Genomic DNA, 27,475 nt, shown 5'->3' with positions numbered 1-27,475 from the left:
CAATACTATTGTTGATGGTAAATAAAGTACTCTGTGTACATTTTTGTTTCTTAATATCTAATCTTGTTTTTCAGTCTTATGCATTGCTAGGCATAGCTCTCTATTACCCAGAATATTTGAATATCTGGCAAGCTCCCAGTACAGAGGCTGTCAGATACGAAAGAATTTACTGTACCAATTAGCTAGAGTGGTATAGATTAAAAACAGAGTTAAAGCCAGACAATCCCCAAGTACAGAAGTACTCATACCAATATAAATATATTTCTATTAACAAAGCTTATTGCCGTGCAATACAACTACAGAGGTACCAAAAGCTGTAGGGAAACCCTAAAGTATTATTACCTATAAAGCTTTTGACATATATCCTTTCAGAAGAAAAGAAGTTGCCTGAAAAATTAAGGAACTGTCTTTATAGTGGGAAGTCGATGACCACCTAAGAGCCTGCCTTTTATACTAAAACAAAATATGCATTTTTAAAAACCAAGTTAGGAAGCATGATATAAAGTGCTAGTTTCAATGTAGACAAAGTTTAATGCATTTAGGTTAGTATTAGCTACTCTTGTAACAAGACTTTTTGGTTGAGGTAAAAATGCTCTCTGTACTAAACAGTGAATGTCAATATTAGATTTGTGAAAATAAACTAAATTTTCTTAAACATTGACCTACATGTCATCATTGACACAAATATGAAAAGACCAAATCGTTGCAACACTTCATAGGCGCTGATTTCAGTGTACTTTTAATTATTTGTGATATTTTTAAAAAAATAAACTCACAGTATTTAACAAAATCCTTCTGAAAATCTTTCCGTGTATTGACAAAGGCTCTTCCCCTCTCAGTTCCAACTACAAACACATCTGTTTCGTACACAGCAATGCAGGCGACTTCTGCCTTGGATTTAGCAAGTTCTTTACACTATAAAAGAAAAAACAGTGCTACTTTGAACTACAACAGTTAAAAGTGCAATTAATGAAATTTTACAGGAATCCATGCAGGAAACCATTGGCATAATACCTTTCACCTGAGAATCTAAAAGCACTTCAGCAGTATTTGCAAAGTTAGGTGTTGTCTATCCATGTAGTACCAATTTAAATCTGATCAGAAACTGATTGTGGTTATGTCTACAGTACAAGTACTACAGCTACGTTGCTCCACTGTAAACAGCTAGTGACAGATTGGGATTTTCCATTACTGTTGTAAATCCACCCTCCTTAAGAAGCAGTGGCTAGCCTGAAGGAAAATTCTGTCTATTGTGGGGGCAGGGTCAACCTACCCACACTGTACAAGGTGTGAAATTTTCAGAACTCTGAGCAATGACGTTAAGTTGACATAAATTTTGGTGTCCATCAGCCTGAGTTAAACTAATACACTGTTGTTGTGGGAACATTCGCACTAATTTAGCCTTATGATTTAGGTTATTTAGGAGTGTTCATGCAAGGAGGACACACCAACTTAACTACATCTCTCTGAATCCATTTAGTCAGGTCTGTACAAATTCCATGTGTAGACACGGTCTTACCCTCAAAACAGTCCTATGAGGAATACTCTCTCTTCCACTTTAAACACAAGGAAATCATACCTGGAGAAGTATTCTGTTCAATATCTTCAAGCTCAACAGCTTTGCAGTGTTTCTACTACAGTAGTCCCTCAAAATGCACGATTTTGAGATGCGCTTAACTGGAATTAACATGTTAAGCACAACTCAAAATCCCACTCCCGGCTCCAATTCCCCCTCTCCCTGCCCCCCGCAGTACCATGCGGCCCTGGCTCAACCCCACCCTCTGCAGCCCTAACCCACCCCAGGCCTGACCCCCCTGCTCCCTCCCAGAGAATCAGCCCACCACCAGGCTTAGCCCTCCCCAACTGCTCCCCCAACCCCAGGACTTACCTTTCAAAAGCAGCTCCAGGTGCTCCTGCTGCTTCCCCAGCTGCAGAATGTGTGTTCCACCATGGGAAAAAAGCCACACACACCCCAACTTACGGCAAATTTGAGATATGCAAGGATGTGTGGGGAACACAACCCTCCCATAACAAGAGACTACTGTATTGTCCAAGTTAGACCTGCAAGACTAAGGCCATGTCTATAATTGGAATAGCATAATCACCACCACGGTGGCTTAACCCGGTAAAAACCTACAATTTGCCCTCAACTACTATTTGAAATTCTAGACTAACATTACAATCTCTCAGTTCAGATCATATATCCACAATGGGTCAAAAGTCATGCTTATAATTAGCATGGTTTGCTTGAAAATAGACTGAACTGAGGAGACTTTTTCCTTGAAAAATATGCTATCAATTCACTGTTTAGCATTCTACAGTTCTATTCTAGTATAGAGCAGTCTATGTAAAACATGAAGCATAAAAGCTGTAAATGAAAATGGAACAGAACAATTTTCAAGAAAAAGCTTATTTTTGTATGCAAGCAACGTAATCCTAACTCTGAAGCAACTAGCAACACTAACCATTGACTCGAGTGCTGACATGAGGAACGTAACCACCATTCTACTTTCAGAGGAGTCTTCATCATGGACAGACAATGCTGGTGTTGCAGATTGGGCCATTATCCCTGTTAAAAAAAAAAAAAAAAAAAAAAGTAAAAACTGTTACAGGCAATGGGTGCTGCAAAACAATAAAAAAAGCTAAATCCTTTATCACATGGTAGAAACTAAAGTTCTTTTTTTAAAAAGTAGAGATTAAATTTTTCGATCCCCAATAGGAAAAAAACATTGAGATATTCTATTTATATTTTCTCTATTCTATTCCAAAAGGACTAGATGTTTAAATGAAGTAGTAAAATGGCATCATAACTAGGCTACAGTCAGTTACCCAAAGAATTCTATGCGGAACTTTTCCAGTTTGATTTTGTATTTGTCTCAATTACCCTAGCTAGCCAAAGTTAACCTGAATATCTTGATTAACACTCATATGAAGATTAAACTATACATAACATAGCTAAATCATCCCTACCCGATAAAGTTCCAGTTTTCTGATTGAAAAAACCTTCCCTGCAATCCAGTACATATCCTAAGATGTTAATTCAGTGCAACAAAATAAACCGTCTCCACATACCAACAGAGAGTCTGACATTTTTATTCATATACCATTCAGCTACCTGTAGGTATCAACTTCAAAGCCTATATGGACCTACTTGTGCACCTTCAAGTACACATTTTTATTTGGTATCTACTTGCATACTTTTACTTTATTATCTGAAATATAAACTAAATTAAGCTGGCTCTCTGTCGACAGCAGACAGAGAAAGGGAGGCAGGCTGAGCTGACAGAAGCTATGGGAGGCAGCAGAGGAGCCCCCTCTGCAGCAGGGTGGTGGTGGAGCCAATTGTGCTGCACCCCCTTTTGAAATTTCGCACCCCCACTCTACTATCTTGCTCCTCTATAACTTGGGCAGACATTTTGGTTCAAGTTTTTCAAGGGTTTCCTCCAGTGCTTAATAGGTAACGAAAAATGTGCAGAGGCTCAAGCACCTTTTTTATTTTTGTAACTGATACAGGAAGCCCAGAGGTCGGTGGCTATGAACTACAAAGCCAAGGCCATGTGTACATTATCCCGGAAGATCATCCACTCTGGGTCAATCTTCTGGCATTTGATTTCACACGCTTAGTAGGGACATGCAATATCCAGCTATCAGGGATCAGCAGTTGACCCCTATTCTCCTTGTGAGGAGTAAGGGAGGTCAACAGGAGAAACTCTCCTGTCAATCTTCTTCAGTGAGGACAGCTGGGTAAGTGGATTGCAGATATGTCGATTCTAGCTACGCAGTTACTGACGCTAGAATTGCATGAATGCAACTGACTTACCTGTCTAGTGTAGACATAACCCTACACAGGTCCACCATGGTACAAATTAAGCACTGGTTTCATATATCCCTTGATGGGTTTGCACAAGTCAGGGTGGTGAATACACACAAATATTTGTTTTGGGCAGTTGGTCTCTTCTATGTGAGGGTCTTACCCAATCCACTCACTAGATTAAATGCAACAGGGGGCTCAATCTATCCTCTCTTAGTCACAGGTCCTTTCTATTTCAACTGAATGTGCCACTTTCTCTGTTAAAAAAATGTGGCACTCTACGGCACTGTCCATATTGCCTGCCGGTGGACTCCTAGAGAGGTTCAAAAGTTTCAGATGAAACCTGGATATTTAGTAGTTACCGTAGCAAAAGCCAGTTTCTTAAACGTCATACTACAGTACACATAAATCAGGCAAGTTGCTGTTATAAGTTTTGTCCAAATTACAACTACACTTTTAAGTCATGTTTGAGAAAGTCCTCTCTCCAGGCAAGTGTTTGGAAGGTTCAAATATGGTTCTTTAACAAATTTGTTTAGAGTTGCAACTAATGCGGTCATAAAAACAGTTTAAGGCTGTAAATCAGAATCCGTACCCCTCACTTACTCCTTGATGAAGCTAGAGTGCCCTCTAGGTCCTGTTCTATTGTGTTAATGTTGGTCTGAATGCACTTGCCCAAGCTGTTTTAAAAATACTGACATCACAATTTTAGTCAATCAGTCTGTATACAAAAGAGCCTGAATGGTTTCTAGAGCTGAAGATGAAGAAATGTAGTCTGCTCTTGAACAGGTTTTCTCCACAACACTGCCAAAGGGAGGAAGGTGTTACGTCAGTCATTCAGTAGATTTACTCTTCCATTTGATTCAGTAGTAAACAATAACCTCAGAAAGATGGTGAAAGAGCAATTCTGTTTCCATTTTAAGTACAGCAGAAAGGAAGGGTCATCTCCCCGTTTAAAAAAAACACAAAACAAAACCATGGCACCTTGTATCAGGCCAGGATATCATACCCAATTAAGCTTGGAATCTGGAGGAAATACTTTCTAATTCATAGAGTTTAAGGTCAGAAAGAACCACTATACCATCTAGTCTGACCTTCTGTATACCACAGCTCAGAGACTTTGACCCAAGACTATGCCTGTACAACTTGTGTTTTATTTAAACATATTTTGCAATAACATTCATTTCCACAATTTTTCAGTTAGACATATCACAGTACATGTAATGTCAGTCATCCCACCTCCCTCTAAAAAAGAAGGGTGAATCAAAATTGATTACAGTAGACCCCCAACTTGCACATGAATTATGTTCCTGAGAAACATAAGAACGGCCATACTGGGTCAGGCCAAAGGTCCATCCAGCCAAATGTGATTTGAATTTTGCATAAGTTGAGGTGGGGCCACCAGCTCCACCCCCTGGGAGCCACCAGGGAAATCCCCTGCATTAAGGAGGATAGGAGCTGCCAGGACCAGGGAACCCTAGCAGCAAAAGGGCTGGGAACTGGTCAGAGGGCAGTGCTCCGCCAGCTCCAGTCATAGGGGTCAGTAAAATCCCCCAGCAACAAAGTGGCTGTGAGCTGGTGGGGCGGTACAGCTCTCCGCCACTGGCTCCAGCCCCCAGTTGGGGAAAACTGCCACTGCACTGGTCCACCTCTGCCTCAGCTCACCCAGCTGAGAAAATGGGCAGCAGCTGCATCGCTGCACCCCCTCCTGACTCCCCAGCTGGGAGAAGCCGGAGGCAGGGGAGGAGGGCAGCTATGCCACCACACCTATCTGTTTTCTGGCTTCCCCAGCTGGGGGAAGCCAGGAGTGCTGCCTCCAGTCCCCAGGGAACAGCTGGAGCCAGCTGAACACAGCCCTTTTGCTGCTGGAGATTCCCCTAGCCAGCACTTCCCTGGGGCTGGAGCCAGGGAGTGCTGCACAAGCTCAGCTCCCAGCCCTGGGGCTGCTGGGATCCTCCAAGGCTAGAGCTGCCGGTTAGCTCCTGCTGACTCCCAACAATGAATGACTCATGTTAATGCAAGAAACATGCAAGTCAAGAAAGCTCATCACCGAATAAATCATTTTGTCTGTCTTTAAAGTGCTACATTTCTGCTGCTTTGTTTTGTTGGAGTACAGACACCTACCTCTCTGCTACTAATCATAATTTGTGTAAGGTGCGGGTTTACTGGACTTTTTTAAAGTTGGATTTTATTATTTAAAAAACACTGAAAATGAAATCCGAACAATGCTACATAAGGGCTCATGTTATCTCTTTAAACATTTAAAAGAAATATATGCTGATAGCCCATCAAAACATCTGCACTATAGATTTTTTTTCTTGATGTAGACAAGTAAAAACATTTAACGTTTGAGGTGAAGGTTTATAAATAAGACATAAGACGTACTACATTAACGGATTGATGCTGCGGGGGACTCCCTGGCTGAAACACAGACAAAATGGAAACAGGCATTGGGACATGGACATTGTATCTCATCTCAGGATTACTGAGCATAATCGAATGGTCTAATTACTCTTATTTTATAGCTTCTCCTTAGCTAAGCTTCAATTGATTCAGTTCTCAATTTAAGGAAACCTCACACCACTGACCTAGTCGAAGTCAGTAGCTAAGCATCTGCAACCACAGTTTGCTTATCTGCTGGAACCATCCAATATGACGGCACTTTATCGGATGCTTTCAGAATCAGGAGCGGTGTCAAACAAGGACGCGTGCTTGCTCCAACATTGTTCAGGATCTTCTTCGCACTCCTCCTGAAGCATGCCTTTGGGTCTTCAACAGAGGGCATCTTGCTGCACACAAGATCTGATGGGAAACTGTTTAATCTTGCAAGGCTGAAAGCTAAGTCTAAGGTGCGGGAAGTCCTCATCAGAGACATGTTGTTCGCAGACGATGCTGCTGTAGTGTCTCACACAGAAGACCAGCTTCAAAAACGGCTGGATCAGTTCTCCAAAGCGTGCAAGGACTTTGGACTTACGATCAGCCTAAAGAAGACAAACGTACTCGGTCAGGATGTTGCTGAATCCCCATCAATCAGCACTGATAACGATACGTTAGAGGTCGTCCACGAGTTCGTTTACCTTGGGTCCACCATCACTGACACCCTGTCATTGGACACTGAGCTAAACAGGAGGATCTGAAAAGCGGCCACAACTCTGTCCAGACTCAGCAAGAGAATGTGGAACAACAAGAAGCTGTACACTCACACCAAAATGCAAGTCTACAGAGCCTGCATCCTCAGCACCCTCCTTTGCAGCAGCGAGACTTGGACCCTGTATGCCCGCCAGGAAAAGAGGCTGAACGTCTTCCACTTGCGCTGCCTCAGGCGCATCCTTGGAATATCATGGAAGGACAGAGTGACCAACACCGCCGTCCTCGAGCAAGCTGGAATCCCAACCATGCACACCCTCCTCAGGCAGCATCAGCTCCGCTGGCTTGACCACGTCCACAGGATGAATGATGGAAGGATTCCAAAAGACATCCTGTATGGTGAGCTAGCCTCTGGCAAAAGACCTCCCGGACGCCCCCCAGTTGCGCTACAAAGATGTCTCCAAGAGAGACCTCAGAGAGGTAGACATCGAGCTGGACAACTGGGAAGAACTAGCAGACGACCGCAGCAGATGGAGGCAGGGGTTACACAAGGGCCTTCAGAAGGGCGAGATGAGGATCAGACAGCTAGCAGAGGAGAAGCGAGCGCACAGAAAGCACAATAAGGACTTGCCAGACACCCACCACATCTGCCAGAGATGCAGCAAGGACTGTTACTCTCGTGTGGGTCTTCATAGTCACAGTAGACGCTGTAAATGAAGCCCTCAATTGAAACTATAAAGGGCGCGATCCATAGTCTATGCAGACTGAAGGATGCCTACTACTACTACTACATTTGACAGCAGTATCCTTTTCTGCAGGCATAAAAAGAATATTTTCTTCATGTGAATTAGTTCATTCAAAATTGAGAAAAATGGGAGCTGGACACGTTTTCCTGCTCTTACTTCCATCTATGCCTAAAATTATGAATGAAGGAGATGCAATCTAAAGGTTGAACCTTTGTAGTCTGGCACTTTCTGGTCCAGCATGATTTTAATTAACCTGATGTCCACTTATCATGGGTGTGGACAAGTTTTCCATTGTCCCGTAATATTTGTTTATGGACACTTTTACCCCTAAACGTCTTCTAAGAGCCCAGTAAGCAGTAGAAGTGTTGGTAATGCTGCTAGACAATACTGACCTTCCATGGTCTGGCAAATTCTCTTTCGCACCAGTCAGGTACCAAGGGGGCTGGACGAGAGAGGTTCAACCTGCTCTAGTTTTCAAAAGGTAGGACTATTAACTTAGAAGACTGTCTCATTTTTAAGAGACTTGGTTGAGCAGGAATTGAAAACTCCAGTCACTTTCACTAAAGCACATCTGAAATTTTCTCAGGTTGACCTGAAATATATCAGACACACAAGGTGAAGGAGATATCTTTTATTGGATCACCAGGTGTTAGTGAGAGAGATGAGCTCACCTCACACAAAGCTCTTCTTCAGGCAGGGAAAACTAACACAAAGTGTTAAACAATCAGCTTAATTCACTGAGAGGTAGCCTTTTTCGTGTGCATCTTCACAGAACAAAAAAGCAGTCCTGTCACACTTTAGTAGGTAGTCCGTTGTGTCCAACCATGACGTCTTGAGCTTGCACAAGCTCATTGGTTGTGGACTCACATGTGGCTGAGGAGTCCAAGCTTTGAACGGCATGGGCGTTCACAGCGGGGGCAAGGGAAATGTCCTGGCTCTCTTGGTGTGGCTGCTGCTGTTGCTTTCTTCCTCTCATGAGCATTAATGTCCCACTTTAAAGACTAACAAAATAACTTAAGTGATGAGCTTCATACAACTTCTGTATTAAACCTCTCCATATACCTCTTCATTTTCATCTAACTTTACATTAAAGTCTTTTGTTCTCTCTCTCTCTCTAAGTCCCTTTACATAAAAACTTTTTATAACTCAGTATTAAGAAAGGTAAAGAAAATGTCTTTATACCAGACTAGATCTCTCCCCTTTTACTCAACTGACTGCCCAGTGGAGTGAATGAGGTGTGAATGGCTGAAACATGAAAGGCAAGCACCTCCAGCAAACGCTGCAAAGGTTGGAGAGGGGATGGAAGCCAGACCCAAGGATAACAAGACCTGTGAAGTGGGCTTATTAAAAGCAGACTAGACATAACAACAGCTTTAGGAGACAGCAAATATCTGTTTTGCAAGCACCATCTTTGAAGTGTGGTAGCATTAAAAACAAAACCCAGAAGAAGGTGCCAAAGATTCAGCATATGCATGAACTGATGCATCACTAACTACTATAGATCTTGATGAGAGGGAAGCTAATATAAATCTAGGGCTGCGGTGTCCCATATGCTTGCCACTCACCACTTGTAGCCAAATGGACAACGGGGTGTGGCAAAATACAGCTCCTTAGAGCTGCACAGGTGACGCACCCTCTGCCTGTTAGACACGTGCACCCCACCACTTTGTGGGGGTAAGTGGGTGGTGGTGGCAGTGGCTCCTCCCACTGCTCTTGCCCCAGCATAGCTCCTGCAGCCCTGGTGAGTCTCCAGGGGGTTGTGCCTGGGGTTAGGAGAAGGGGTTGTGGCAAATATGGAAGGATGACAGCCACAAGTGTGGCAATCCTTCAGTTACTATTGGACACCACTGATCTAGGGTATCTTGCAGAGGACCCCAGGTCTCATCTTGTCAACATCACACCACTGATACGGATCAGCTGAAGCCTGGCTCCAGTCCTCCTTTACCTAACCCACCTGATCAGTGGTTATGGGGAGCAACAAGCTGGTTAGAAGACAGAGTGTGCTTGTGTGTGTCAGTGCATGAGTGTGATATATCATAGACCTATGATAAAGTAGTGATTGACATATGTATTACCAGTAAATGTGGTGTTTTGCCTTATCCCCCTGCAAAAGATCTGGCACAGTTCTAAAGTACAGTTAACCCTTTCATTCAAAAAATGATTTAGCACTAAATGTGAAACATTTTGATGAGAAATTCATGTATTCAAAACATTTAAGGTTTTGTGTCATAAAAAAATTGTATGCTGTTTTGTGTTTAATTAAATTAGTTATCAACCCAATGAGCCTTAACACAAATGATGAGTAAGAGTATTCAATAACTATCATCCACCATTGTCTAACGTTACAATTGTACAATTAATAAGAATCAAAGTATTAAGCTATGTAATTGCTTAAATAAACCTATATATTAAGTGTGCACGAATGGTAACAAAGACGTACCAAATCTAATCTAATGTTTCCATTTAGTTGTAAATCAATACGTTTTAATCATCATATCTACCTATGAGAATGTGTCTTTCTTTAAAAAACAATTTAGGTACAAATGGAAAAAAGTTTATTAAAATGAACTATTTAAAACAGGGCATTCAACGTGCTGATTTAAATCAAGCCACCCTGACAAAAATTAGCCACTTCTCTGGAAAATTTGTTTCATATTTTACTGAACTTCCTCTAAATTTTACAGTTTTCCCCTCTATTTCTCCCAGCCTACTTTAAAGGACATGGTGTTCATTATCAGGCATAGCACCACTGAGATCTGCACCTGACCACAAGAATAGCCCCTTAATGGCAAAGAACAGCAGAATTTCCTGAGATAACATTCACTGCAAGGCTTCTAAAAAATCAGTATGGGTACATTGAACATGTGTCAGTATACTAAGCAAAAAGGTAAACCAAATCAGATCTTTAGCTATTACAAGTAGGTTTCCACAACACTACTGATTTATTAGTCAGTCTCCACCTATCCTATGTGTCTGGAGAAAAGCTTTCAAAGAGGTCAACAGCATTTAGTATCATCTGTGAACTCTTTGGACAATCAAAGAGCTGTTTTTTGCCTAACAAGGAAAGACCTGTAATATTAAATAAGTGATTATAAAGCCATATTTATGGGCCATCAGGGTTACCATCTGGCCATCCTCAGCTGCAGAGGCAGCCACCAGGACACAAAGCAAATGAACAAATTGGGAGCCCAGGATAACAAAAAAAAAAAAAAAATTGTAGCTTTGTGTAGATTAGATGAGACCTTAGATGCAATTCTTTCAGCATGTTTCTCTCACTTCCACTCCTGAGAGCACAGAAGTAGAAATGCTTGTGGCAAGTGAAAACCAAACCACAAGAGAAAGTTACTTTCTGTCTGTCTTTCTTATTCTTACAGAGGCGTGCACATGCCAATCCAGGCACCCCATAGGTGTCATATCTTCCTTGACAGTTCCGATGGACACACAAAAAAGCAAGAGAAACAACATTCTAGCATGAGTAAAAAGAACGTTTTTAATGAGTTTTGTTTGCACAAAGCATATGCTGTTTGAGGAGTAGGGAAAGAAAATTAAATTCCCCTTTAAGAACAGCATAGCAAGAAATGCACACATTACACCTAACATCCATAAGCAAAGAGAAATTAAAGCAAAGGGTTACAGGAATGTGTTTCACAAAGACATACTCAGATCATTAGGAGAATGACCTACAAGTCAAGTCCTCATTTCTCAAAAAAAAAAAAAAAAAAAAAAGAAAGACCAGGACCACATGCAAAAAAGGAGTGAAAAGGCTCAGGAAAAATTAACATCTGGCATTTCTTAAGGCTTTGATTTCTGCATGGAATGTCACAATGTCCTCCAACTCCCCCCCCACCCCCCAACATATGGCAAAGTTATTAACAACTTTCATCTGCGAGTAGCTTTCTTGATAACTGCACTCTTACCATTCCAACGTTGACACCATTACACGCTCTGACACACTAACCTACTAAACACAGCAGCTGGGACATTCGCGATCACCATTTCAAACCAACTCCAACAGTAGGCATTTAACCCCCAGCAACAGAATCAACAAGAACAGGACTGTGACTTTACCAGTTTAAGATGACTTATCCACACTCAGAGGAATATCGCTACTGTACTTGAAAACCAAGACTTGGTCTGAAGGAGTGGGTCTGTCCCACGAAAAGCTCACCTAATAAATTATTTTGTTAGTCTTTAAAGTGCTACTTGATGGCTTTTTCGTTTTGATAGTATATAGACTAGCACAGCTCCCTCTCTGTTGATGTTTAATGTGTGAGACCAATGCTTATAAAACACATCTCAAAATCATTACAATAACCTAACAACGATTAAGGAGTCTATGAAACATCCCCATGGCCTGCCCTTAAAAACATTTATTTTAAAAAGTTTTTATTTAGCTAGGTACTTACTTGGCCCTCATCACAGCACTACTGAAGTACCTAAAAACTGATTTCTACCCAGGATGGATGGCTCATAACTTTGATAAAATAATCTTTAAAAAAAAAAAAAACACTGAAAACTAAAAACTAGTCTCAAAATCAGTTTTTGGAAAGCACTTTTAAATGTGATAATACATACCAACACCAATCAGTATAATCATATTTACAGAAATCATTTTTTACTTGCTTTTAACATTTTGCTAATACAGGAGACGGCAACCAAAATAGCAAGAAGAGCCCTTTTTTTCCAGTTTGGTGAAACACCCAATGCATGTGAATATGAGACGGTCCTTAATAAATATTATCAAAACATACTTTTTGTAGCCACCTTTTAATGAACAATGCATACACAAAGATTTGTTGATATTTACTGCAGGATGTTCATAAACATTTTATGTATCCTATTTCCTCACACTTTATATCTGCATTTGTACCACTGTCTTCCTAACTTTCACTCCCAAACCTTCTTTGTCTCTGGACAACACTGGGGGAGTTATCCAACACTTCGAGATCACATATTGTTTGCTATATAAGCTGTTCATTTTTGGGAGTTTAGACATTCACCGTTTAGCAAAAATAATTAGGAGACTTTATAATGGCAAAGGTTTTTTCTTTTTTTAAGAAGGGAGCCACAAAGTCGTCCCTAAAAAGCCACATGCAACTCCAGAGCCACAGGTTGCAGACCACCCTACTAAACACAAGGGCTATGTCTACACTAGCCAAAAACTTTGAAATGGCCATTTTGAAGTTTACTAATGAAAACACTGAAATACATATTCAGCGCCTCATTAGCATGTGGGCAGCTGCGGCACTTCGAAATTGACGCGGCTTGCCGCCACACCATTAGTCCAGACAGGGCTCCTTTTCGAAAGGACCCCGCCTACTTCAAAGTCCCCTTATTCCCATCTGCTCATAGGAATAAGGGGACTTCGAAATTGACGTGGCTCGTCCAGACGGGGCTCCTTTTCGAAAGGACCCCGCCTACTTCAAAGTCCCCTTATTCCCATCTGCTCATAGGAATAAGGGGACTTCGAAATTGACGTGGCTCGTCCAGACGGGGCTCCTTTTTGAAAGGACCCCGCCTACTTTGAAGTGCCCTTATTCCCATCTGCTCATAGGAATAAGGGGACTTCGAAGTAGGCGGGGTCCTTTTGAAAAGGAGCCCCGTCTGGATGAGCCACGTCAATTTCGAAGTGCCACGGCCACCCGCATGCTAATGAGGCGCTGAATATGTATTTCAGCGCTTCATTAGTAAACTTCGAAATGGCCATTTCGAAGTTTTTGGCTAGTGTAGACACGGCCAAGGAGATGTGGTATAAATAGATCAACGATATGGATAATGAAACTCCAAAAGGCATGTATTACACTATACTACACTGATTTGTATATAACTGAACACTATATTCAAGCTTTAATACCATCTTCACTATTCTGTGATAATTTTTAAGCATTTTAATAGACAAGACAGACAATCAGTGTTAATTTACTTAGTTTTCTCAGTATGCATGTAATTCTAAAGCAGTACAAAGATTAATGAATTATGTTAAATCAAGTAAACTAAGTGAAGTATTAATCCAGAGCTCCCACCATTTGATAATTTCAATCTTTACTAGTATCATACTTGTTCACGTAAAGTAATTACTATGTTAACTCCCCTGCCCATCAACACTAAGGCCCATTATCTGAAGTTATTTGTTTTGAATGTCACTCATATGTATCCAGTTATAGCAAAACTGGTTCTAGCATTTTTTTCATGGCCAAAAAATTGTCTTCACAACTAATACAGGCTCAACTTGGCTTCTACGCCACACTGTATTGTGCCACAAGAACCAAACCTATTGTTCCTATTAAAAACAATTATTAAGCAAGCTATTCTTCAGGTGCTTACATAAAGGCCTACCCACACTACTACCCAAAGTACGTTTTTTGAAACTATTTGTAACACCCATTTGTCCTGCTCACAGCAAACGTGGTCAAGCTAAACGGCACCACGTGTCAAAATAAAGTGCTATTTTGAGGCATCCCTGTACTTCTCCTGCAAGGAGTAGTAATACTAGGATGCTGGACTAGTAAGACTGTTGTCTCAAAACAGTTTGACATGGGCAGCTATTTCAGGATACAGGGTGTAGACATAGCCCAAGAGTCCTACATTGTGCTACTACTAAAGAAGGCAATGTGATTTTCCAATTTGCTCAGAATATAGACTCCTTGGATAAATTAAACTTGAGTTAATGATAGTATCAGTCACACTGCTGAGTTTTTTTTATATATTTTGTTTCAGTATAACCTCAGATTTATCTGGTTGAATCATACCCAGTATACCACAAATTAAATCAACAGCACGTGTGATGATAACTACAGTCCATTTAAAAATGCTTTTCTTAATTTCACTTCAAATTTTATGCAGCAGGTAGTTATGAAATACTGGGAGAGACTGATGACAAACTGTGAGAACAAAATTTAAGTAGATTGTGTGCAGCCAGTACTCTCAAAATGAGCTCGCAGTCCCATACTCCAGATAGCACCCTTTCAAAAATGTTTGAAGTAACACATGGATACAAGACTGAACAAACACTTAAACAGATAGTACCTCCACCCCCTTAAACTAGCTGAGAGAGGCTTTCTAGTGTTTCCTTTCTGACTTTTAGGTTGTCTCTACTCTACAGCGATCCTTCAAAAGCTTCTTTTGAAAGAACACGTCCACGCACAAAAAAGCGGATCAAAAGATCAATCCACTCTTTTCGTAAGAGAGCATCCACGCAGCTCCTGCACTTTTGAAAGCACGGGCCAGGGATTGAAAATTCTGGCACCATGAGGACTGCTCTTTTGCAAGAAGCACCCATGGAGCATCTATACATGCTTTTTTTTTTTTTTTTAAAAGCATCTTTCAGAAAAAGGCACTCTTCCTCACCTAGGAAAGGAAGAAAGCCACTGGGAAAAAGGAAACGTTCTTTCAGTTTCAGATCAAAAGAGCACATTGTGTGTAGACACTACACAGGTCTTTTGAAAAAGGCCTGGCTTTTCTGAAAAAAACTTGCTAGTGTAGACACAGCCTTACAGTTGCCAGGAAAGTCTCGTTTTATTTCCCTCCCAATTTCCCAAGACCGTTCCTTAGGGCAAATCCCACAAGATGCAGTTAACAATCACACACGCTAATGTCCCCAAAAGAAAATTCATTTTACCCAACGGGAAGAGATTTCAATATATATTTTATAATTCAAATTATTTTCTACTAGAGAATACAGGAAAGGAGCCCTTCAGTTCATAACACAGGCAATTGATGCACATGTCCGGGGAAAAGAATCACATAGGACTTAATCCAAACTATCCCCACTAGGTTTGTTCACCTAACAAACCTAATCTGCTTCAAAAAATTAATGCGTATGTATTGTCCATAAACTATCATACTTGAAAAATATACAATTAATTTTAACTAAGTACTTCTCAATTTGGGAAGAAGGGTGCTTTCGAAAGCGGGGTTTCCTTTCAAAGGAACCCATCTACACAGTTGTTTGTGTTTTGAAACCAGCTTCTTGGAAGTGAGATACTGCAGGAGTATGCAAACAAGGCTCAATATATTTAAATCCACACATCATTTGCATTTTTGATTGGCTGAATTTACATGCCCCTTCCAAAAGGGAGATGTAGTGCAGACGCAGACATAATGGTGAAAACGTGTTGAAGATAAAAGCGATTAATGAAGACCATATGACCCAGGATCCTCTCAAAGCCAGCTATATCAAAGATGTGCACAGTATGTACCTTCTGCTTCACCAGACAGCATAAAATGCACACAATATTATGTGAGAAGTATACAGACTTTAAGAATGTATTTTCAGTATGTAGGTAACGGTCATCTACTGAGGTGAAAAACATGTTTGCTTGCAGACAAAGGAGGTTCATTCATGTATCTGTTCATATGCACATTGACTACTATTTCCTTCACAATAGACTTCTCATCATCAGTGTTGAAAGCAAATTAAATATTATCAAGATTTCAGAGGAAAAAGTAAAACAGGAAAAGCAGCAGGGGAGGGGGGCGTGAGGGACTCTCTCATGGGCACACTTCAAAGATTTGCTTAACTATACAGTGGGTGAAGTGAGGGAGGAGCAGAAAAGACACTCGGGCATCCTTGCCTGAGGAAGTACAAAAAGAAAGGGTATTTGTATCATGAAAAAAGTTTCAGCCAGCCTTAACTGAGCACACTGTAGAAAACAGAGAGAAAACTTCTTTGACAGGTCAACCTGTTAGTTTAATCTCCAAAAAGTGCTATGATTTTGTTTCCTATATAATAATTTACTTCCAATATTCTTACTGTCACTAGAATCCTAAATATTTGACAATAAACTTACTCTTATCGTCACTATAAATATATTCAAGCACCGTCCTCTTATGCAAAGTGGTGGACCTTGCTGAAACTTAAGAGAGTAACATGTTCTGTTCCATTCCGAACATACAGCCTGATTATTCTGTGAATATTCAGTAGATAAGAGCCTAGGACACCAGGCTAGAACATGCTCTGAGGACTGGGAGGTCATTGTGTGCCTATCAAAGCCTGTAGAGAGAAAGCAAAGCCTATGGAGGCCTGGAAGATAGGATTTTGCTGTTAGAAGTTGGTAGTTTGAAGGAGCTGATCTGCAGCAGAGACAAGATTGCTTCATGTGCTAAGGGGCCTCACAGTGGTAGGTACCCTTGAGGAGCATCACGAACTCCCCTTCTCCCACACCTGACAAAATTAAGAAGGTGGTTACTTGTAATATTAAAGAAACAGTGGGTGAAGTAATATTTTTATTGGAACGACTTCTGTCAGTGAGAAAGACAAACTTTTGAATTTACACAGAGCTCGTCTTTAGCTCTGGACAGATCTCTCTCACCAATAGAATCCAATCCAATAAAGATATTTCCTCACATGTCTTCTCTAATATCCTAGAATCAACACAGCTACAATTGTACATCATAATAAGATTAAATTAACACATTGAGATAGAAGCAAGTAGTTGATGGCCTCTTAAATATACTACATTGACAGTCCTATACAATTAAAAGCTACCTCCTGGCTACCTAGCAAGCAGTCTCTTTATACCAGGCCATAGCTACTTAAACGAGCACTTTTGATCAGTTCTGAGAATTCACCTTCAGGCCTCATAGTAGAGCTCTTTTAACATAATGTCCTTCCACTGGAATCTTCTCCCTTTGGCAGACTGCCAAGACTGGTTTGGTGGTCTTCATAACACTGCTTCAAATTACTTCTGTTTAGTCTGCTGCTTAGTGTATTGCTTTATGAGGGTGTTGAAAAGAGAACCTCTCTATTCAGATTTCAAAAAAACAGTAAAGACGTTTTTGCTACCTATTGCACATAGCATCATATAATTTCTGATGTTGTTTTTAGTGTCAGTGCTTTGATGCAAGGGTTAAGACTTGCAAGAATATTTAGTCACACATGGACAAAAAAGCCACACAGCTCTCACCAGGGAAATGAGACACCCTTTCACTTTCTCTGCCCATACCCACCCAGAAGCAAAAGGAATAGGAGGAAGGCTACGGCACTAACCTATGACAAGATAGCAATATACATGGCTCAGAGCAGTCGTCTGCAACCTGCGGCTCTTTAAGGAGTCATTTGCAGCTCAGACACTGCCACTGCTGACTCCTCTGTGGCTCCCTGTCCTGCTGCCACGGAAGCAGTACAACTACATGTAATTGGTTTAACAGAGGGCAGGGCAGCAGGAGGGATCCAGCTGTTAAATCAATTACATTTATTTCCACCTTCAGATGCTGCAGGACAGGGAGCTGCCCGCCCTGCAGTTGGGAGGAAGTGCTAACCTCACAGATCCGGGGGAGAGGAGCAGCTGAGTCTGCCCCTGCTGGAGCTGTGCAACATTGCTGAAAAGGAGAAAGACAAGGCCAGGAGGGAGGCAGCGGCTGCAAAGGAGAAACAGCAGTGCAGGGAGCTGACTGAACGGCACCACCTCCTTGCTGGCCTAACATGAGTGCACACACCAATCGAATGGGCACCTGCAGTTCAAGCTGTAAGAGATCTTCAGCAAGAAGGGCAAGGACCCACTGAGCACACAGCTGGAGGAGCTTGTTGGCTGAGGCGGGTTAATCGTGGGGATTGAGGGGCAGGTTTGTGGCATGGGGGGGGGCATAAAACTTGGGTGGATTTGGGGACCAAGGTAGGTAAAGCCTGGAGATGGGGGTGAGTTTGTGGGCTGAGAGGGAAAAAGCCTGGGAATTGGGGCCGGGGGTTGGCTGGAGGGTTGATGTGAACATTGCTCCTTCCTGCTTAAAAGCCTGTCCCCAGGCACAGCGTTTTCCTTTTCCTCATTTGCTCTCCAATCCAGGGGTGAAAGTAACAAACTTTCCAACTGGTACAAATCATTGTGTAGCTGCTGTTCTTAAAGTAGTGGTTACATAAAGAATGGTTTGACGTTAAGGACTGTCTCATGTTCACATGCATTGTGGCTCTTCAAGTATTAGTTTTGTAACTGAATTTGAAAAGAAGGTTCTTCTCGCTATTTTGGTTGCAGACCTCCAGCCTAGAGAGTTCTCTGACACACCATTTTGAATACCAACACTACAACCGTGATAAAAACATCATTAGAAATTATGATCTGAGCGAGAGAAGCATATATGCTGGGAAATGGACAGAAGCCCTTATGTTGCAGAAAGCTCTATGCTGGAAGACACCCAGACAATCAGATTTTGCACAGACTGACACATTTACACAGCCTAAGTCCAGTCAATGTGGGTCACCTGCAGAAACACAAGAGGATTGGTGCCCAATACCCCAAATTTATTTCACACATGCTACCATTACATGGGCAACCTGGCATAGACATGAGCCAGCAATCAAGATGGGAAAGAGATTAAAAATTAAGAGAGAAATTTAAAAGCACACAGATAAACCAGCAGTTAGTTCTAAGGCATTTTCCACCCACAAATCCAATATTACAATTTTTTTTCCCTTCATGCTGCCCCACGTCAGTGTCTTTTGCACCATTTCAATCAAAAACTAAGAATAAGAGAAATAAACTATGAAATTATACAAAGTAATTGTGCTGCCTATTGCTAAAGATGGCATTTGCTTTAACAACATAGACAATAGATTAGGATAAAAACCCTTCAGATACATCCATTTGTATTTCTGCTCTTTAGTCAGATTAAATATACACAATTTAATTTTACACTAAATGTTTTGTAGAGAGAAACACCACTCTAGTTCACCTGGCAAAGCCCCCTAGTGGAGATCTAACATATGCCAGCAAGGGAGTTCTTTTGCTGGAACAGCTGAAACAACCTCTGCAAGGAACATAAGCTGTACCAGTATAAACTGCATCTGCCTAGAGGGCGAGAGGTTTCCAGCATAATTATGCTATCTAGAGGTATTTTTCCACATGCCTAACCAACACAGCTATGCCAGCAAAACTTTCTAGAGCAGACATGGCTCTCTAGTGTGAGCGGGAGAGATAGGAGAAAGAAACAGGGACAAAAGAATGAAAAAACCAGAGGAGAGTCTGGGCAAGCTGGCAAGCAGCAGCTTGGGATGTAAGCTAAGAAACTACCTCCTGTTATCTGTGGTTCCTCCTGTGTTTAGGGAAACAGGGCTTTGCACATTCTTTATAAATAATCATAGATACAGACGCTTCCATCTATTCCTCCTGTTTATGGAAACTCCCTACAGTCCTTCAAACTTTCACTACTCACTCAGGTCAAAATGGCTAACAATATTTAAAATAGTCCTATAGCACTTCAGAGACTAACAAAATAATTTATTAGATGATGGGTTTGTCTCACGAAAGCTCAATTCTTCAGATCTGGATGGGTCTGTCCCATGGAAACTCATCTAACAAATTATTTTGTTAGTCTTTAAAGTGCTACCTGGTGGCTTTTTTGTTTTGTGAAGATACAGATTAACACAGCTACTTCTCTGTAAATCTTTAAAAATTTATTTTTACTTATAATGCCATGAATTATATTTTTTCTTTGGTGCATGTTCAAGTTCAACAACTGCAGCTACTTCAAAGACAGAAAGAAGACAAAGCTTTGAAAGTTTATGTTCTTTATAAAATTCCAAGTCCCTGAAAAAGTAACTCTGTGGCATAAGCAGGTATTTCCAAGAATAAGATGCTACACCTGTTTTCTTCCCAACCCTCTTCAAACTAGAACACCCCAAGAGGCACTAAGCGTCATTTTCTGTTATCACTCATCCCCCAGACACAAGGGGAGGGAGGTGTAAATCTAGGGACTGGAGTAGAGGACATTCATGCTGAGTGGAGTGATCTAAACTCCTTGTTTCCCGTTTTCCACTTCCAGCATGAAGTCAAACCCCTAAGCTTTCTTTTTTGGAGCCAGCTAGGCTCCAATAGACCAAGCAACTCGTAAAAGTTAATTAGGATAAACGAGTTCTGACCCTCTCCCAAGAAGCAGCTGCCTACCCTTCCCTCCTCTCCTGCCCTCATTCCCTATTGGGGCACTCCAGGATCTGCCATGTGCAATACAATGAAAGGCTGTGGCACTCCAGCATAAGGAGCATAGCCTCAACCAGTGGTACAGCAACTTCCTCTCTATGCAGAGATCAATGGAGAATGTTTTATTTGACCACCAAGGAAACCGTGACTGGGGATGGAAGAAATGTGAAACTCCCACCCTGGAGAAACAGAAATAAGAAGCCTTTCAATCTCAGTAGTAAGAGGTGGAAGGAGAGAGTGAGACCATAAGACATCCCCAAGAAATAGCAACTCAATGGAAATTGTTACGGAGGAGGTGTAAAATTCAAGGAATAAGTGACTGCAGACAGGCAAAATTGAGAGTAGAGGAAATACATCTCTCCCTCACTACCACCCCCAACAAAGGGATGAGCAATCAAGCAAAGGGGGTCTGAGTTCTTCTCCCACTTGCCAACACCAGGAATAGCAACCAGGATCAGAGAGGGTTATGTGAGTTCTTTCCCCAGAAGGGGCTAGTAACTGGTGAGTTACAGTGACTGGGAAGACGGGGAAGAAACATGAGTCCTCCACACCCCAATACACGGAGTAGTAAACAGGATGCGTGTTGGGAGGAAAGATGTGAACTCCCCCGCACCCCACAAGGGTAGCCGATGAGGAGGGGAAAGGAGAGGATGTCACACACATCCCCAAAGGGAACAGCGGCTAGAGACGGGGATGAATCACACCTACACACACAGGAATATCGGCCACATGGTCTATGAGTGAAAGCCCCCCAAACAGGAAATGGGGGGATGAACCTCCTCCCCACCGCACCAGGGGAATAGTGGCCGTAAGGAGAGGATGTCACACAATCCCACAGGGAAAAGAGGTGGGTGGAGCGAGCTGGGGGGGAAGAGGTAAGTCCAACCCCCCAGGGAAATAGCGCCCAGCGACGAGTCAGGCCCCCCGCCCCGGCACACGCACACACACGGGGAACAGCGCCGGGGGAGGCAGGCTGGGAAAAGTGAGCGGGCGGGGGTATGAGTCACCCCCCCCCCCCCACACACACACACGGAGAATGGCGCCGGGGGGGGGGGGGGACGTTACACACACACACACACACCAGCGGGAACAGAGACCGGGACATAGAGCCCGGGGGGGGGGGGGGGGAGAGGATGTTACACACCCCCAGGGAATAGCGCCTCGGCTGGGGGGGGAGATACCTCAGGCTGGGCCCAGGCCCGCTCGGCCCTGTCGCCCTCTCTCTTTCTCTCTCCCCTACACGCTCACTCACTGGCTGGCCGCCGCCGGGATCAGGGCAGCTCGGGTCCTGGTGAGTCTCGGCAAGAAGCCGCCGCCTCACAGCCTCGGGCGAGGGGAGGCCAAGCTAATCCCAGCTCACAGTGGGCGCTGCCGGCAGACCCGTCCCCACCGCCTATCCGCGACTCGTCGGGCAGCAGGCGGGGGATCGCTGACCGCGTCGGCTGGGGTGCCGGCTGGGCCTGGTCCCCTCACACTCGTTCACCCTGAACCCAGGACCGATGTAAAAGGGGGGGAGGGAGGGGAGGTTTTTTGTTCGAGGAAAGCAAATGGCGCACGCGCGCGGGCCGCGCCGCCTGCCGGGAGTTGTGGTTCGGCGGCCCCCTCTAGGCTCGCGCTGGGCCGCGGGCGGCTGGGAGGCGGGCGGACTACAATTCCCAGCCTGCCCCGCGCAGGCGCTCTGCGGCCACGGGCGTGAGACGGCGGAGGAGGGAGCTGGGGCAGGGACCGTGAGAGCAACGCTGGCCCCTCGGGCGGGCGCGGCGGAACATGGCTGTGCGGCCAGCCGGGGCGCGTGCGGGGCTCCGCAGTCGCCGGGGGCCCGTAGCCGGAGGGAGTTTCCCAGACCGTTACTCGGCTTCCGGCGGCTCCTAACCGCTGCCGAGCCTGGAAAGCCGCGCGGGAAAACGAGCAGGAGCTGGGCAGGGCCTCGGCCTTAGAGCAGGCCCGGCCTCCCCTCCATTTCCTCAGACCTCGTCCGCCCGACCTGAGCTAGTTCAGCGTCTACTCGCTCAGCTGCATTTCCCCCCCATCCCCAGCGCTGTGGAAATAGCCGGGTCACGCCTGGCCCGTCAGTGCCTGTTCTCCGGGGCCTCTGTGTCCGCACAGAGCGGGTGGCCCTGCCAGCTGGGGCAACAGTTGCACACTGCTACAGTTGAGCATCTGCTGGCTGCCCCAGAGAGAGAGAGAGAAAATACCCAGAGAGAGGGAGCCCTATTAGTCTGTATTCTAACAAAAGAGAACAGCAGAATCACAGGGCTGGAAGGGACCTCAGGAGGTCATCTAGTCCAGCCACCTGCTTCAAACAGGATCAACCCCGGCAAAGTCATCCCAGCCAGGACCTTGTCCAGCCCAGACTTAAAAACCTCAAGGGATGGAGAATCCACCACCTCTCTAGGCAACGCATTCCAATGCTTCACCACCCTCTTGGTGAAGTAGTTTTTCCTAATATCTAACCTACACCTTTCCCTCTTCAACTTCTGACCATTACTCCTTGTTCTGCCATCTGACACCCCTGAGAACAGTTTCTCACCCTCCTCTTTTGAGCTCCCCTTCAGGAAGTTGAGGGCTGCTATTAAATCACCTCTAAGTCTTCTCTTCTGTAAACTAAACAAGCCCAAATCCCTCAGCCTGTCCTCATAGGTCTTGCGCTCCAGCCCCTTAATCATTTTTGTTGCCCTCCACTGAACCTGCTCCAGCAAATCCCCTCCTTTTTATACTGGGGGGCCCAAAACTGGACACACTATTCCAGATGTGGTCTCACCAGTGCCGAACAAAGAGGAATAACTACTTCTCTAGATCTGCTTGAAATACTCCTCCTAATGCACCCGTTAGCCTTCTTGGCTACAAGGGCACACTGTTTACTCATATCCAGCCTTTCATCCACCATAACCCCTAGGTCCCTTTCCATCATACTGCTGCTGAGCCAGTTGGTCCCCAGCCTTTAACAATGTTTGGGATTCTTCTGCCGCAGGTGCAGGACTCCACTTTTCCTTATTGAACCTCATCAGATTTCTTTTGGCACAGTCCTCCAATTTATCCAGGTCCCTCTGGATTCTCTCTCTACCCTCCAATGTATCTACCACTTCCTCTAGTTTTGTGTCATCTCCAAACTTGCTGAGGGTGCAATCCAGTCCCTCATCCAGGTCATTAATAAAGATGTTGAATAACACTGGCCCCAGAACCAAGCCTTGCGGCACTCTGCTTGAAACAGACTGCCATCCAGATACTGAGCCATTGACCAATACCCATTGGGCCCAACCATCAAGCCAGCTTTCTATCCATCTTATAGTCCAAGGATCCAATCCATATTTCCTTACCGTATGGACAAGAATGTTGTGGGACACCGTATCAAAAGCCTTGCTCAATCACAGAATCACACAAAATCACAGAATCATAGGGCTGGAAGGGACCTCAGGAGGTCATCTAGTCCAGCCCCCTGCTTCAAACAGGATCAACCCCTACTAAGTCATCCCAGCCAGGACCTTGTCCAGCTGGGACTTCAAAATGTTAAGGGATGGAGAATCCACCACCTTTCTAGGCACCGCATTCCAATGCTTCACAACCCACCCGGTGAAGTAGTTTTTCCTAATATCTAACCTATACCTTTCCCTCTTCAACTTCAGACCATTACTACTTGTTCTGCCATCTGTGACCACTGAGAACAGTTTCTCACCCTCCTTTTTAGAGCTCCCCCTCAGGAAGTTGAAGGCTGCTGTTAAATCACCTCTAAGTCTTCTCTTCTGTAAACTAAACAAGCCCAAATATCACATCCACTGACTTCCCCATGCCCACAGAGCTTGTTACCTTGTCATAGAAGTTAATCAGATTGGTCAGGCAGGACTTGCCCCTGGTGAGTCCATGTTGGCTACTTTTGATCGCTTTCCCCTCTTCCAAGTGCTCCAAAATGGATTCCTTGAGGATTCCCTCCATTATTTTCCCAGGGATTGAGGTAAGGCTGACGGGTCTATAGTTCCCTGGATTGTCCTCCTTTCCTTTTTTAAAGATGGGTACTACGTTTGCCTTCTTCCAGTCATCTGGTATCTCCCCTCATCTCCAAGAGTCTTCAAGGATAATGGCCAAAGGTTCAGCAATGACCTCTGCCAATTCCCTCAGTACCCTGGGCTGCATTAAATCCAGACCCATGGACTTGTGCACATCTAGTTTTTCTAGATAGCTCAGAACTTGTTCCTTCCCCACAGATGGCTGCCCTCCACCTTCCCGTACTGCATCGTCTAGGACCGTCATGGAGAAGTTAACTTTGTCTGTGAAGACTGAGGCAAAAAAAAAGCATTGAGTACTTTAGCTTTTCCTGCATCATCTGTCACTAGGTTACCTCCCTCATCCAGTAAATGGCCCCACACCTTCTCTGATAACCTGTTTATTGTTCTCATGCCTGTAGAAACCCTTCGTGTTACTCTTCACATCCCTTGCCAGCTGCAGTTCCAATAGTGCTTTCACTTTCCTGATTACTGCCCGGCATTCTCTAGCCATATGTTTATACTCGTCCTTAGTCAACAACAGCAGTCATAGAGCACTTTAAAGATTAATAAAATCACCTCATGCATTATTCTGGTAGTCTTTCAAGTGCTGCATAACTGCTGGCTTGTTTCATGAAAATATCCATCTATGCAGAACTGTTTGCCAGTATCACCTAAGGCTCAACTAGTAATCTGTCTGATCTGCTCCTGTGTCGAGACAATTACCCATTTGTTACCATATTTGAACTTTCAAAAAAGGAGGACAGCCCTGAGAGGGAGTGTATTTGTATCAACAACTACCAACTCATATTAATGTACTGTTTATACTACAGTACATTTAATATAACAAGCTAGTAGATAATGATATGCTCCTTCTGAGGGGTGTTCTCTATTTTGAAAGTTCAAATATGGTAACACTAACTGCTATTGCTATACTGTTCAGCTGATTTCCACCACTCTGTATTATTTTTGATGTTGTAGGGAATACCAGACCCGCACTGCTGTTTAATATGTGAACCCTCTTAGCCTAAAGATACAGCTTTGTATTGCTTATATGATGCACTCAGCTTTTGTGTGGCAAAAAATAAACTACACCTTGTTGCATTTATCAGCTAATTTCACTACTTTCCAGCTGCCAAATTGAGATTGTACAGAAAGGGACTGACAGGAGGAGGGGAGCAACTGTACTGGGACCCAAATATTAGGGCAGCTTCAAAACATCATCTATACAGGAGATGGTATTGGGGCCCCACATTTCTTGTAACAAGCCTGTGTACGCATCTGAAAACATGCTCCTGCTTGCTAATATCTAATCTGTGTATATATTGTATAACAACAGAATCTTGCTGGCTGATCCATTCAGACAGACCCACCTAGATGCCCCAGACTCGACTGGGTTACAAAATTATTCTGGAAAACCAACATTAGTTTACATTGTTTATTTTCAGCAAACAGCCTAGAGTTTCAGTGCTTCACATTGGAGGGTGAAAGCTGAATGCCAGTAAGTAGCCATCCTGTTTTTCATTAGAATTAATGAATTCTAATTAATGAAGTCTGTGTTTTTCTAGACCTACATAAGCACAGTAACCTACTATAAAATAGCTCCTTTCTCTGAGGTAATAATCAAATCACATTTCCCCACTTGTACTCAGTATAATGGTGCTATATATTAGACCCAGTTTTGCTGGTCATGTTCAAGCCCATTTTTAGATGATTTTACTGTTCTTTGTACATGAGTGGGGGTTTAGAGTTAGCCTAGTAAGTCTTACTAAATTGCAAGTGGAGCAGGTTGGAAGTAGAATTTACATTCCATAGGAAATGCTCACATTTCAAAATTTGTTTTTGCACAGAATCAGCATGAAAGGCTAAAACATCCAGTAAAATTGAGTTGTTTAAAATATCAGTTTGGAAACTTAAGACATTTAGTGTTTACATTGCTGCAAGTGCATGCTAGGATCTACCCAGAGGCAGATGGGATTTTGAGCAGTTAAATCTACAGTGGATACGATGTTCTCTGTTCACTTACTTACAAGAGAAAAGTAGAGAACAAGGAAAACCATTTTTATTGCCTTCATTGACCTGACCAAAAAGTGTTGCACACAGTCAGTAGATATGGTCTATACAAAGAACTTCCAAAAGCTTGGTAGCCCTCTAAAGCTCCTTAGCATAATACAGTCTTTCCATGACAACATGCAAAGCACAATGCAAGTCGAAGGAAACGCCTCAGAAAGTTTTGTGATAAACAGCAGAGTAAAAAACAAACTATGTTTTGGCAGCTACACTGTCCGGAATATTCTTCTCAGTACTTTTGAGCTATGCATTTTAAAAATGTAGAATATAATGTATATCTTTATACGTTGTCTGATGGCAAGCTGTTCAACCTTGCTAAATTGAAAGTGAAGACTAAGGTGTGAAAAGTTACTTTGAAAAATTTCCTTCATGCTGAAGGAGATGTTTCTCATAGTGGAGGTCACCTACGAGAGCTTGTAAATCATCTCCAAGATGCATGTTGAATTTTCTTAGTTGCCGTTAGTGTGAAAAAGGCAGTAATTAGGGGGCACGGTACAGAATGTCAACCTTCCATTACACTCAGCATTGGCAGTCTCCAAAGTGTTGACTCGTTTTATTACCTGGAAGCTGCTATTAATTAGAACTTGTCACTGGGTGAGAAGCTGGACGTAGCTATTAGGAAGGCAGCCACCAACTTAGAAGACTAAGATCTAGATTTATAAACCTAGTCACCATCCCTGTTTACAGCAGCGTGCCATTGACTTCATAGAGCAGGCAAGAAGAGAGACTTAGTCATTTCCTCTGTGGGGCCTGAGATCAATTCTAGCTTTGTCTGACATGATAAAATCACCAACAAGGAAGTGCTAATGAGGGTACAAATCTCCAGCCTGACTGCTATTACCAAGCACTACCATCTTTGTTGGTTGGGGCACGTGCATA

General features: G+C 43.2%; 1 protein-coding gene across 6 annotated transcripts in view; it reads right to left on the bottom strand.

The window, feature by feature from the left end:
- Nucleotides 1-22,063, bottom strand: part of GTF2I (general transcription factor IIi) — a 91,860-nt gene extending 69,797 nt beyond the window's left edge. For 5 of the 6 annotated variants that reach the window (XM_075014001.1, XM_075014004.1, XM_075014003.1 and 2 more), the window contains exons 1-3: nucleotides 21,802-22,063; nucleotides 2,466-2,569; nucleotides 777-915 (exon numbers count right to left, since the gene is read on the bottom strand). In XM_075014001.1, the coding sequence (XP_074870102.1) occupies nucleotides 777-915; nucleotides 2,466-2,564 (238 nt within the window). In that variant the 5' untranslated portion in view covers nucleotides 2,565-2,569; nucleotides 21,802-22,063. Of the gene's footprint in view, nucleotides 1-776; nucleotides 916-2,465; nucleotides 2,570-21,730 lie in introns of all 6 variants that reach the window. The other variant, XM_075014002.1, reaches the window with a different exon arrangement.
- Between the last annotated feature and the right edge of the window lie 5,412 nt (nucleotides 22,064-27,475).

This window comes from Carettochelys insculpta, chromosome 19, assembly GCF_033958435.1.
Source record: "Carettochelys insculpta isolate YL-2023 chromosome 19, ASM3395843v1, whole genome shotgun sequence".
Classification (NCBI taxonomy): Eukaryota; Metazoa; Chordata; order Testudines; family Carettochelyidae; genus Carettochelys; species Carettochelys insculpta.
This window is presented reverse-complemented; position numbering and strand designations above follow the sequence as displayed.